At 44.1% G+C, this 13,936-nt stretch overlaps 1 protein-coding gene across 3 annotated transcripts in view; it reads left to right on the forward strand.

The window, feature by feature from the left end:
* The window catches only part of RBM6 (RNA binding motif protein 6), a 58,023-nt gene that overhangs the window by 17,882 nt on the left and 26,205 nt on the right, over window positions 1-13,936 (forward strand). For all 3 annotated transcript variants that reach the window (XM_059856232.1, XM_059856231.1, XM_059856233.1), the window contains exon 6: window positions 4,347-4,420. In XM_059856232.1, coding sequence (XP_059712215.1) covers window positions 4,347-4,420 — 74 coding nt within the window. The remainder of the gene's footprint in view (window positions 1-4,346; window positions 4,421-13,936) is intronic.

Consider the following 13,936-nt stretch of genomic DNA (forward strand, 5'->3'; position numbering starts at 1 on the left):
CATGTTGCCATCCTGCCTTCTTTCCAAAACTATCTTTGCTTTGGCACAGACAGGGCTGCTGTCACTACAGGATCTTTTCATTTGGTCTTCTAAAACTCCAGAGATTTTTTTTTTGTCTTCACACTGCTTACAGCCCCTCTGAGAACAACATTATGGTTTTCCTTTATTTAGATCTTTGATATAACAAACTATGGTGAAGTAACACATTACTATGTGTCAGTTGTTCAGTAGAAACTGTGTCTGTATAGAGACAAGACTTATTTTAAATCTCAAGTCTTTGATCTCTATATCTGAAGCCAAAGAACAGAAATTTTAAGGCAGGCTTTCAGGATTTTTAGCCAAACTATTGCATGCTAGCAGGGACCCTCCATTTGCTGTCAAAATTCACTTTGCTAAGACACGTTTGTTTCAGAGGCAGAATGTTCCTTATTCCAGTGCTTGCAGAGCAGCTTCCTGGAGCTCTAAATGTGTCCCTACTCCTAAGTATTAAGCGTTTGTGCCATTTTCAGTGCAGAAGACAGCCGAGCATGCTTTGGGAGCATCCGTAAAGGGTTGTGTATACATAGAAGCACTTAAGGGAAAGCAGAAGTCCTCTGCAATCTATGTGCATGCTCTCCTTGCATTCTGATTTCATCTGTCGTACACAGCCTGTGGTACTGTAGACTTGCACAGCTGAAAGGAAGTAGCTAAATAAGGTACAAGAGTCCTTTTACACAGTTGACCTAAAACATAGGGGGAGATGAGGACATGCTTGTTTTATGGCTGTGCTAGGGCCAAAATCTGGGCAAGTTCAAGTGTTCCTGTTGGAAAAATCGTTTGGACAGTGTAGCTGTGTTGCAGCATGCTCAGAGGTTGTGTGGGAGAAATACCACACAAGGATTTCTTTCCTTTTTGACAGAGTTTATGTTGATCATATATACTTCTGCAAATCGTTACTCCATTCTAATTTCTTGTGCATCCTAAAACTGTAGTATTGTACTGATCAGTAGGTGAAGAGGCCAGGATTTATATCTTCATGTGAAACCTTGCCTGTGAAGTTAGGCCTCTTTGAGTCAAAAACCCCACACTGTTCTTCAGCAGTGATTTTACTTTACTGATTTGATTGCTTTGGTTTTACTTCTATGGCCTGAAGAATACCAGAGGCTATTCTCCAAGAGCTCTCACTCACAGGGGAGCACTGCTTACCTTGGGATGCCTGTGCAACCAGTTCCTGCCATTGGGTGCCTGGTCCTGTTCCTCCATCAAAATCCCATGCCCTGCTTCTGGTAACAGCACCTAAATTGTTGGCATTCTGACAGGCAAACTCTGTGAAGGCTTCGGAAACAAAAATATCCAAGCTCAGCAGCTGCTACGCAGAGCTGAACCAGCCCTATGGAGGAGGCAGGGAAGAGGCACAACAGTTGGTGGCAGGAGCCTCTGTAGTTGCTCCTCCTTAAGAACCAGCTTTGAACCACTTGGTTTTGTTTCAGGTGTTGTCCTCTGGGTAATGTGATTGTTGCAGATGGTGGAAAAATCAGCAGTCATTGCTTTTTGAAGGTGTGGTGCTGTTGTTCCACAGGCTTCCATTTCAGTTGCCTCCCTGCCATGGCCTAAAATGGAAGGATGCTCTGGAGGATCTGGGGGCAGGGGGGCAGAGCAGGGGTGGCGTGCCGCCCAAGGCTGATGTTACTCCGTAGTTCTCACATCCTGAGTGTGCTTGTCAGATCCATGCAAAGCTCTGGATCTGGAGGAGGGGAAAAGTGTCAAGCCCCCACACGTCTTCAGCAGTGGTTTTCAGCAAGTGGCTCCAGGCTGCTCTCTTCCTGCATCACTACTTCGGTGCTGTCTGTGCAAGGACAGCTTGTAGTGAATTCCAGAACGCGGCGTCCCTCTGCGAGCCGACCACAAGAGCTGAATGTCTGGCCTGGAGCTGCATTTTGGCAGGATATGGGGCCCATGGTTTTTGTTTTTGTACATGTTATTGCTGCTATGTTTGTGAATTTGGTGGGGGAGAGCAGAGGAGGGGAAAGTGCAGAAGGAGAAATGTGCTGGGCTTCCCCTTAACTGTCTCCATGTAATGCTTGGAATGATCCTCTGGCGTACATTCCTCCAAGCGTCTGAGGTTTTGTGTCTCTGTATAACATTCAGCCTTGCACTCTCAATTGTGTCATGCTGGATTAAATCCATGTCTAAACTACTCATTCCCTTCATGAGGACTGGGATGTAAACGTCCTCTTATTGCAGAGCAAATAGAATGAAAACTTCTGCAATCTTGCTTTGTGTTTCTCATGAGGTCTCCTACACATAGAAGTAAGATAGTGCTCTGATCTTGCCTTGCTGATTGCAGCAAGCTTTCAAAAATCCTCTCTGAAGAAGAACCAGGAACCTTATGGGCTGACAAATATCATTCATGCAGCCCTTCTCTAAACAGAAGGGAAAGAAGTGACTCAAGAATTCTGGATTTGAGTAAGGCTTTAAAATGTACCACGTGAGGCTGCACACTGTGCAGGGAGTAGCAGAGGTGACTGCCTGGAATGCAGAGCAGTCTCCCAGTAAGGGGCAGCACTGCTTCTGGAGAGCAGCTGCCTTCTGCAGAGAGGAGAACTCCTTCATTTTCAAGATGTGATCCAGTGTGGCTGTACTGCAGAGCAGAATGGATGCTGTGGGAACAGCTGAATCAATTTGGTTCTGTCAGTTCTGCCAGCTGAAACCACACCACTATTTCCAGGTGCCCACTTGATGTACGAGTGTCAAGTGCCTTTAGCTGCCTTCCACCACAGATGTTGTGCTGCTGGACTGCATCTTCCACTGAGCTGAACAGCACACAGATTGATAAATTTCCATTTAGCATAATTGAGTAAAATAATATGGGAAAGGGGAATAAATTCCTCTATGAGGTGGAAGAGGTGCTAAATTCAAATTAGAGTCTTGTTATTAGAGGCAAAGGTGCAAAATCAGGATTGTGTTGTTAGAACAGCATGCAAAGCATTCCCAGAATAAAAAAAAAATCTTAAAAAAAATCAGTAGGGCTTGATGATGAAATAATTTTGTGTGGTCTGGTCTTTGATGTGGTAAAGTACAAAGATGGTAAAGTGAGAGATAAGGGAAAACTAGAGAGTGCAGCAAATGTTCTTAGGCAGAGCCTTGAGGGAGATGGGGACTGTTTTCCAGGAGGCTGGAATGCCTTGCCTGAGAGAAGCATGCATGGAATTACCTTTTCATGGAAGGTGAGGGGCTGAAGCAGTAGGAACCAGATACCCCCCTGGGTTGAAAATACTGGAGTTGAGATGTGCATCTTTAGTAGAAGGGAAGATGAACTCCTCACCATGACAGCTAGGTGCCTAAAGTGGCACAAATCACTTGCAGACCAGCCTTCCTTTTGTTCCAAACCAGTCAAAAGAGCAGCAGGAGGAGGGAGCCAAGCCCTCTCACTGCTTATGCCCATGTAAGATCATCTCTACCTACGATCATCTGGAAAGTGCTGTTTTGGATGTGGTGGCCTTGACACGTGAGGGGTGAGGTTGTGACTTTAGGTTGTTCCTCAGCGTTCCAGTTCTTGGAGATAGTTTCAACATCAGGGATGGATCTTGAGTTGGTCTTACATTCTGTAGTGTTCACCCTGCACTTTGGGGTATAATATTTCAGTGCAGGTAACTGGAGTACACAGTTAAATCAGTGGATCCCTTCTGCAGTGACGGAGATGAATCTTTCCAAGGAGTGAGAAGAGTAAAGGCTCTATAGTTTCTTGAATCTAAACTTAAAGCTCCCACACCCTCTTATACGTGCAGTGATATCTATACCAAAATGAGAAAGTTGGAGTTCTTGTTCCTGCTCAGCTGCACTTTTTCGTAATGCAAGGGATTGGACTTGAAAAAGTAAGCAGTGTTGAAAGAAAAATAGCAAAGGCAAAGGAATTGTGTTAGTTCTTTCTGAAATATTGCCCAATTAAAATGCTGGCTAGTCGTGTAAAATATATCTGCAGCAAGGTACTTGGAAATGATTTATCAACACTTACTTTGGAGAGTGGTGCCTCCAAGGTAGTATAACATGTGAAACTGGCAATGGAAAGTCACTATGACTTAGAAAAACCAAACAGCAAAGTAATTATTTCTTGCCCTAAGAAAGGGTGTGACTGTCACTGGGTTGTGTAAGGGAAAGTGGGAACACTACTGTTAATGTTCATGGTAAACTGCACAGTTAATCATCATCCAGCTAGTCCCTGGTTACTTTCTTTTTCATTCTGAGGTAGAGGGGTGGTGGTTAGAGGGCTTGTCATTGGAGGGAAAGGGAAATTGATTATTTAATGTGGCTTTCTATATGGCAAGGCACTAACATGACTCCCGTCTGTATTTAAATGCTGTCCCCAGGTTACGACTATGGCTATGTCTGCGTGGAGTTTTCACTCTTGGAAGAGGCCATCGGATGCATGGAAGCCAACCAGGTTGCTTTACAATTCGGTCAATGCTGCTAGAAGATTTAAAAAATTTTTTTTTTGGTGGGGTGGTGGAAAGCCAATGAGGTTTTTGTGAAAGAAGATCTGTTCTTGTATGATACACAACAGCGCGGTTTAAATGTTGTTGTTACAGAATCTTGTATCGGGCTTAGAAATGCCAGCAGGAAGGAGCTGCTGGACACCAAGTGGTCTGCCCTCCTCCCTGGTGTGTGTCAGCACGCTGGCTCAGTCAGAGGCTGGTGGCTGACAGACTCCTACTGCAGGTTTTGACCCTGCTGTTTTTGTGCTCACTGGAATGCAGTTGGGAGGAGCTGTGCTGCCAGTAATGCTTCCCCCGGCTGTTCGTGCACACACACACACACATGCACATGTGACTGTAGGTGCATACCCTCGTGTGCAGCTCTGAGTCAGCTGTGACTTGAGTGCTCCACTTTGCCATATGCCTTATGTGTGGGAGAGATGCTTAATTGTGCATCTCCCCCATATCTATCCTGTCCTTTAGCAACCCAGAGCTGCAGACACAAGGACTACCCTGATGTGCAGTTGAGCCTGGTAAACCTGAACATTTCCAGCCCTTGAAAGGACAAAATCACTGAAATTCCCAGTAACTATTCAAGAGGGGCCTTTACTCTGACCTGGTATTTGAAGCTAGAGCTGTTTTCTCCATACAAGAGCGAGATGCATAAATTTGTTAGATAAAACATAGATTCCCATCTCATACTGCCCTCCTTTGCCTTGAAACTGCAAATGATGGATCCCTCAACAGAGCCAACTTCTGATCCCCCTTCCTTCACCATATCCCTTAAGTCTCCTCTTCGCTGCTTTCTTCCTCCTAATTTGCCTGAGTAAGGATCCATATCAATTATCTTAAGCCTTTTTACCTGAATCCTGGGTCTTGCTGTCATGGGAGGAGAGTTATGAGTCAGATTCAGAGCTGTGCATCTGCAAAAATGTACTTACAGTTAATGAGTCTTCACAGCTGGGGTTTCAAAGGTCCCACTAAGCGCTCGCATTTGCCTCTATTTTCAGTTACAGAGGTATTGCAACTTACAAAAATGTTTTACAGAAATAATTCTGTTGCTGGGAAAGAGCCTGGCACATTCCCACTGAGGTGGTGGTGAGGAGCAGAGAGAGAGAAGGCTCCAGAATTAATTATTACTTTTACCATCAGTGACAACTTTTATTTTCCCTTCAGTGTTTCTACAATTCCCAATTTATTTTGTTGTCACTGGGGAATCTATAATTATAGATGACACTGCTTTTAACCGATTGCCTCTCCATATTCTCTCCACCATTCTGCTCATATGAAATAACTTCCTATGCAAGAGCAATTCCCAAGTATCTGGGAATTTGGGAATCCCTCTTTTTCTGATTGTTGATACCTGCTCTGCCCTTTCTCCCATTTGGAGTGTATAGAATTGGGCAGGTGTTCTAACTTGATCAGGTTTGGTCCATTGCTGCAGCAGAGAGGCACCAATCCTTAAACTGAACTGAGTGCCTGCAGGTGCCCAGTAAATCACTGCACACATATGCATGGGAAGAAGCTCTGGCTGATGTTCCACTGCTGCTTACCCTGACCTACCCAGAGTCAGTTACAGCAGCCTTTCAGGCTGGGGAATGCTTTCCTGTGCTTCCCTTCCCTGCTAGTGACAGGAGTTGTGGTCCCAGCCTTAGACACCTGGGATGTGCTAAAAACAGACAGGGTATGAAAGTCTTCCAGTTTTCTTCCTGCTATACCTGGCTCTGGGTGTGTGCAGATGAAACCTGGGAGATGGAGTGCTTGGAAGGAATCATCTCCCAAGCTTCCATATGCCAATCTTCAGCATGCTTTAGTAGACTTACAGTAGTTAGTGATTAGAGAAGTTGGAAATGTGGGGTTTGGGATGACCCAAACTACATGCATTTGGTCAGGAGTGCTGCAACTTCTGGATTGCCCCACATAGGTTAACTTGACTAATCTGCTTTTCATTGAACATGAAAAAGAGCCCTTCTAATTACCTAAATTTAATAAAAAAGCAATATTTATACCTGACATACTGCAAAGGAAATAGGCGACTTTAAAATTCTCAGTAAGAGACAAATAGAGATCTTCAGAAAGGGAGTTATGAACTGTCCCTAGAGAATAGATATTCCACTTCAATGACTTCCAGGGTAGAGTTGCAAGATCATTTCCTTAGACTGAGAGTCTGCATTTTTGCAAGCTGCAAAACTAAAAACCTGTGTTGGCTAAGACGCAGATTCTTTGATAGTTCAGTTATTTTCAGAAGGTTATCAACTGTCCCTGTCAAATTCAGTCACTTGTGAGAGCATAAATAGCAAGTGACATGCTGGTCCCTCACTAGTCAACCTGCCTCTTTCTCAGGCATCTAGAGGCTGGGAATAAATAGCTTGTGCAAAACCAACATTTTTGATGCTGTTTAATGCCTGTTGAACTGCTCCTGCCTGAAGAACAATTTGCTACATCTCTATATTGTATCATTCTGATACTGCGAAATCCTTTTGTTTTACTCAACACACACCAGCACCCACTTAAGATCATTGCCAGACTTGCAAACTACAGATTTACCAGGTTCAACTCCCTCCATTCAGTAAATCTTAGCATGTATACGTGACTGCTGAGATTTGAGGGGGCTTTTCTGTTACATACATTGTGATAAGGAAACACCCATATTCTCTGTTGCCCTGATTTTGCAGGAGAGTTTCATTCCATGTGTAATAACTGCCTCAGCTAAAGTAATGACAACAGGCACCTTATTAATTGCTCTGACTCGTTGATTGTTGCATTGGCAACGTATTCCAGTGCCAAGGTCCCACCTAATATGCATGGAAGGTTCTGGGTTGCTGTTATTCTCAGCATGGAGGTGCTGGGCACAGGGCTGGATGAGTGAGGTGCCAGGTGCTGACTCTCCCACTGGCTTTGTGGGGGCTCTGTCTTGGCAGGGCAGATGAGTGGTTGATTTGGTGTGCAGAGCCTAGATCCAGCCCTTATAGCAGCCTCGTGGTTGGTGATGCTCCTGGTGGCCTTTTGTTTCACAGTGGCTGTCACTAGAGTTGTGTGAGATCTTTTCTGTCTGTGATGAGCTGCTTTTCTGTTGGGGAGAAAGTTATTTTGAATGCAAAATGAGGGTTTCTGTCTGCTAAGTCACATGATTTTTCCCAAATAATTTTCCCTCCCTTATTCTCATTTTTGAAAGGGTAGGATGTGGCATTTGGCAGTTTTTTGGCGTAGCCCCTGGCGTGGTTGTGTTCCTCTCTGAGGGCGTCAGGTTATCTTCTTGGAGGCAGCTTTGGGAATACATCCCATGGCTGCACTTGGCCATAGGCATGGGATCTTTTTGCATTCCTCCTTCACATGTAGAAAAGAACAGACATAACAAGCATGTTACTTGGTGTGAGAAAATCAGGTGGGAAATGAAGTGCCCTTTGTAGTGTTGTGTGTCATAAAGGCAGGAGGAACAGAAATGGAAGGAGCTTATCTCTGCTCCTTGCATATTTTAATTCTCCAAGTGTTTTCACTGAAATGGAGTTGGTTGTTATACGTATGGAAGCAAGAGGGTTTTTCTTTGAGCTCAGGAGCAAGTGGTTTGTCTCAACTGACTCTGTAGTATTGTCTCCAAATCCGCTCAGGCCTCAAACCTAGCAACACTGGCTGCATGAATATTTCCTAGCTTGTTGCTAGTAACTAACAACTTTATAATCCTTTCCTCCTGTTTCTAAAGAAAGAGGGCAAGAGGAGAGCTATAGCATGAACTTTTAAAAATGCATACACTGTATTTTATTGTGCAGGTCTCCAGGCATGTGCTTTAGTGGTTGTTCAAGACTTGCTCTTGTGCTGTCCTGTGCTGAGGCTGGCACTTGTCAGAGCAGTGTCCCTGCAGTGCTGTCCTGGTTCAGCTTGCTGAGCACACCAGTGTCTCCACTCCCTGCTTGTTTTTTACTGGAGAGAGTAAGAGGGATTCTTACTGGATTTGGTGGGTGCTCACTTCAGCATGTCCCACTCCTGTGCAACTAGAAACATCAACTGTGTGTTTTTCCTGCTCTGAGCCCATTTTCCTGTATCCATTCACTGCAGGGCCTTTCTGTATTCTGTGTGAACAGAGCTTCTGGTGCAGATCATATTTCACAGGCTTTTCACTGTAGCTGTTGGTGTTAAAATCCACAAGATGCTGTGACAAGCAGGCAAAGCTTAGGACTTTCTGTCCTGAAAACATTTGCAGTAACAAGCCACAACTCTCTGTGGCTTCCCAATTAAATAAGGAAGGAGCATGTGCTTATCCTGAGAATGGAACTTTTGTGACCTGTAACCTTGGGGTATTTATTGAAGCCTGTGGTACAGGGAGTGTGTTACAATTTGTAAAAGAAAATATGTGTCCAAGCATCAAAGCTAACTGCTTTCCTTTTGGTAGAATAGGCCTAATTGTGGAGTGTGGATTTTTTTTATTTTTCTAGAATCTGCCAGGTTTGCCCTGTAATGGAAGATGACACCTGCCTCAAATGCATTTTCACGGGCTGTCTGGTATCCATCAGTTATTCACTTGACAATGTTACTCTGCTTTAACCTGCCATTGAGGGTGGTGGTGGCATGTCCACAAACACACTGAAATCCATTTGTGTGTTAGGCTAAGGGTGCTGGAGATGGCCTTGGTTTTGATCTGTTCTCCTTGGATCCACAGGTGGCATTATATTCTGCTTTTTTTGTTGCGTATCAGGTGTGTAGATTTTGCTCAGGTTGTGTCTTTAGCACACCTCCTTTTCCCCTCCTCTCCCTCACCCCCATGAAGCCTGTCCTGCTTTTGGTTGTGGATTTCTAGAATTTGCTTTTGGAGTCTTCCACTTTCAGTGAGGGAAAGGCTTGTATACCTAGGCAGTTTCTTCTGTAAACATCCTAATGGTTTGGGAAACATGCACATTGTGGAGGAATTTTTATGAGCCACCTGACCTATGGAAAGTTCTCTCCACAGGCTAGTGGATGAGTGGATTTCCAGGCAGCAGAGCTGATTTGGGTTTTTTTGTATCTGATTCAGTGTGTGACCTTGTCACGAGTTCACCCTGGGCTTACATCACAGAGGCTTGACATGTTGAGTCAATCATTTTTTCATTCGCTCTTGTGTCTCACTAATAACTGCATCGTACCAGCATTTAACTGGAGTTGTCAGCTTTTGAGATCAGTAGGGAAGCCTGCAGTGGGGAGCTCCTGCAGCTGGGCAGACACTTGACTGTGAATAAGCAGTTGGATCTGCCTGCAGTGACCTGTGACAGGGCTGGGTGCGTGGGTGTACATGTGTGTATCCTGCAATGAAGATGTGATAAAGGCACTGCCTGTTTGGAAGGACTAGCTTAATCTCTGTGTGCTGCAGAGACCTTCCATGTGCAGAGAAGGGTGTCTTTTGTTGTAAAATGTAACTGCCAAAAAGTACCAAAAATATTTCTCTGGACCTTTTTCTCTTCTGTCTTCTCAATATCTTCTGTCATCTCAGCTCTCCAAGCCGTGTGAATCCTCTTAGTCCCTCTTCCTTTGGCACAGAAGGTTGTAAGAGATCTTCTGCCAGAGAATTCACACACTCTTCCTTTCAGCCAATAGTAGCTTCCCATCAATGTGTTTTCTCCAGCCCTTCCCAGATAAAAAAACTACAACCTCCTTCTTGGCAGCTCTGTCCTGCCTTGCCTCAAGAAGCAAACCATGCTACCCAATGTGTTTTAAAATAAGTTCACTTTTCACTAGAAGAGTTGTGAAGCTGCATCTTCTTGCTCTACTTGAGTGATTCCCCGCTTGCCATGTCCCTCCACCTCCCCGCTCATATTCCAAAATCCTCTCCTCCTTTTTCCTTCAGCCTCACCTTGCCCATGTGGTGGGGACTGTGTGTGTTTGCTGCTGCTGAACTGCTGCTCTGCAATGGGATTGTCCCAGAGGACAGCTTCTGGGTGAGCTGGCTGGAGCATGCAGCACATGCTTAAGTGGGACTTCCTCAGTATCTCTGATTGCTGCTGGGGATGTGTGGCCCAGCAGGGTTATCTCAGGACTCAAATATTGCTGTATATTACAGAATTATCTATTCTGTGTGCTGAGGTTGGTTTGGGCTGCTATATAAATAGTTTGTTTCACATAAAGCATCATTCCCTACCCTTCTCTAAAATGAAACTGTTCTCCCTCCTGGCCCCTGCATTTCTGTTCTGGTGATAGATTTGTTGGAATTTTTTGCCCGTTGACCTTAACAAATCTGTGTGATGGTGTACGTCTGAAATAACCATTCTTTCCCTATAAATTATAAATGCCTTGTTAATCCAGTTATTCTCTGTTGGATTAGATGTTCTGTTTACAATGCCAGCAGCTGAGGGAATAATTGTGATTTCCTGAAATTTGTTTCAATAACTTGATCTGTGAATGATAGACAAGACAGGTGTCCAGTTTTCTCTGGTTGATTGGCTGGGTGATCTGATCTATCAGTACTTGTGCTGCATCACTCACAGCTGCTGGGCAGGAAAAGGTTGGACGTTCCCTGCACTGGTGGCTCAAAGTGAGGAACCACCATGGGACAGCCGGACCTTTGGTCATGCCCAGCACTGATGTTGTAGAAATGGGGACACTTCAAAGCTTCTGTTTGTGCATGCAAAGTGCAGTGTGTACCATGGGTCAGTCTGCCTCTGCCCCTTCCATAGGGCTAAAGTTGTGTTGTAGAGGGCTCATTGGCAGAACATTCCCTGAGAAATAGCTTTGGTTTGGTAATTTTCGGTACGCAAAGCGTTTTCCTGAGTGATGAGGCATCTGGAGCACTCATCCTTTGAATTTGTTTCTAGGTGAGATCTTGCCTTGAGCTAGGAAAGATTTGAAGTAATCTTTGGATGCATGGGCAGGATACAGATGGCACCCTGTCTCTGTAGCTGTCAGGTCCTCTCCTCCTAATGTGTTAATGGAATAATTGTGTGCCAGTGGGGAAATCTTAGTCATAGATTAAGCTATGTATGCTACATATAGGTGCAGTTTCACCTTAAAACAGAGCAGTGGTTTACTGCTGGCTGCTCTTTCTCACAGACTGTATGTTTTTTAATTGAGTTTGCATTCATCATTAGTTGATTTTCTGTGACGATCTGTAGAAACTTTAAATATTCGTTTGGAAGGTGTGTGCCTTGTAGCTTTGGAGTGCTTCAAAGAAACATGGTAAATCAGGTGTAGGACAGATTGTGTGGTGCTGCAGTTGATAGATTGTGTATATGGTCGGAAGGGGATTTTGGATTAGGATGTAAAATCCCTTGATCAAGCTCCTATATGAAAGTAGTAGGACTCATGCCACTAATTTGCTTTGATGCTTTTGAAGTCATCCTCTAAGTAAGCTGTGACTAACCAAGCTGTGGCTGCACTCTCAGAAATTCCCTCTGTACTCTTAGAAGTGGACGGTGCTGATGATACCACTGAAGAGTCTTAAGGGAGATGAGCAGGCAGCGAGAGGGAAATGTCTGGACGGGTTCAGTCATGAATCAAGACATCTCAGTGAATGCACCACAGCTTTCATTTATAGAGTGAGACCATTTTCTATCACGGTTTTGCCATACTGGTTTGCACAGGACCCGTCACTGAGAACGAGGTGACATAAATTGTTGGGCTGAGTCCAATGAGTCCTCAGCCTAATTCCAGCAATGTCGAGGGGAACCAGATATGTTTTACAAGCATATGAGCCAGATTATAATGCTAGGACTCCATCTGGACTGTTTTGATAAGTGGGAGCACACCAAAATGTTGTAGTTTTCATTTGATGAGTCGTTGTGAGCTTCAGCCTTAGAACTGTTTGTTCATGCTTTTGTGCTATCTTAGCAGCGATTGCTGTTCCATTATTTGATGCACTGCTGGTGTTGGATTGCTGGAACAGGAAGGTAAAATGTTGACTCCAGAGGTGGAAAAAAATGTTGAACTGCACGCTTCCTGGGGTTAAGGAAGAAGGCAGAACCACTGTTTCCTTCTCTTCAAAGAAATGGTCTGCCTAGCCTTCTGTAGAAATCATGTATGCTCGTTGAGTATCTAGGGTTTTGATAGTGAGAGAGAGCTGGAATTCCCTTCAGATGTGGATTTTAGTCTGTTTTCTTCCCAGCTGAGTTTGTATTGGACCTTTTCAATTTAAATAACGGAAGTTTGGCTGCCTGGAATTGGGGTTCATTCCAAAGGAGTACATTGCATTTTTCTGTTTCCTGCTCGGGTTGTGAGACTCATGCCAGTAAAATATTAAATTCAGATTCAAGTTTGAAGATAGAAGATCAAAGCTCTGGCAGTCAGCAACTTTTATTTCTGAATTTCTGTTTCCATTTGACTGTAACTGGGTTGTTAATATTCTTGTCTAGAAATGAAATTATTACAGTGGAAAATGGGGGCGGCACGCCTAAATGGGCTATTGTGTCATTATCCATCAATCACAGGCAACAAGGAAACAGGTATTTAACACAGGAGGACACAGAGTTATTATCCACCCCATTCCCCTGCAAGCCACAGGGCACCTTCTAGACTCTTATTAAAGCTTTAATACCTACAGAGAGCACAAGAAACACTGTGTGCTACAAGATCAGAGATCAGGAGTTTCGCTGTCATTCTGCATCTGTGCAGGACCAGGAAACACAGGAGGGTCAAGAGCAGTGAGAGTGCTGGCAGGCAAAATCCCTCTGCACTGCTGAGGAAAGGCACCAACTTCCCCAGTCCTCTCACATAAGGGGGAGAATTTCTTCTTCCATCATATCAGGGAATCTGTGAATGGGACAGCCACTGACAGGTCCTCAGTAGCACTGTGTGACCAACTTACTGAATCCTGGCTACGATTGCTGCCAGAAGAGGATTGTGTGGGAAAATTTGGAGCTGTTTTGTACAAGGAGATGTAGGACGGAGGTGGAAAGTTCTTCCTGGCTTCTGCAGAACAAAAGCTATCAGATGTAAAGGAGCAGTCTGCCTGAAGGTTTATTTTGTGGTGCTGTTGCACTGTGTGTATGTGTTGACAGCTACCAGATGTTGCATCCAAGTGTCCTCCTGCATCTCTATCTCTTCAGGCCACCTATAAGTTCAGTTAGTTATGCCTTCCACAGGATGAAAAAACAGCTTCTGAAGGACAGGGGTCTAAAATCAAGTCTGTCATGTAAGGAATTACATTTTTAATGAGGGTCAAAGCTATAAAGCTGTAAACATAAAATTTAACTATTTAAAACTCTGAAAATGTCTTTAGAACAAGAGAATGAAAGTAATTTTCTCCCGTTTTCATAGACAACAGGGGAAATCTTTGTTTTTTGTGATGTACAGTCCATGTCTAACAAGGAAATTAGCAATATTCAGATGGGCTTCATGAACCAGATTTGAGCCAGGATGGTATTTAAAGCCCAAACAAACATTTGATGTACTTTTCCATCAAGGATCTCAGGAGCAGAGTTAACAGAGAAAGTAATTTTAAGTCTTAAGAATCCCAAGATGTATTTTCATACACTTAATACCAGGTTGAGAAGTCTCACTAAGAAGCTTTCTCACGGTGCAAAGCTGTA

This window comes from Haemorhous mexicanus, chromosome 11 (genome assembly GCF_027477595.1).
Source record: "Haemorhous mexicanus isolate bHaeMex1 chromosome 11, bHaeMex1.pri, whole genome shotgun sequence".
Classification (NCBI taxonomy): Eukaryota; Metazoa; Chordata; class Aves; order Passeriformes; family Fringillidae; genus Haemorhous; species Haemorhous mexicanus.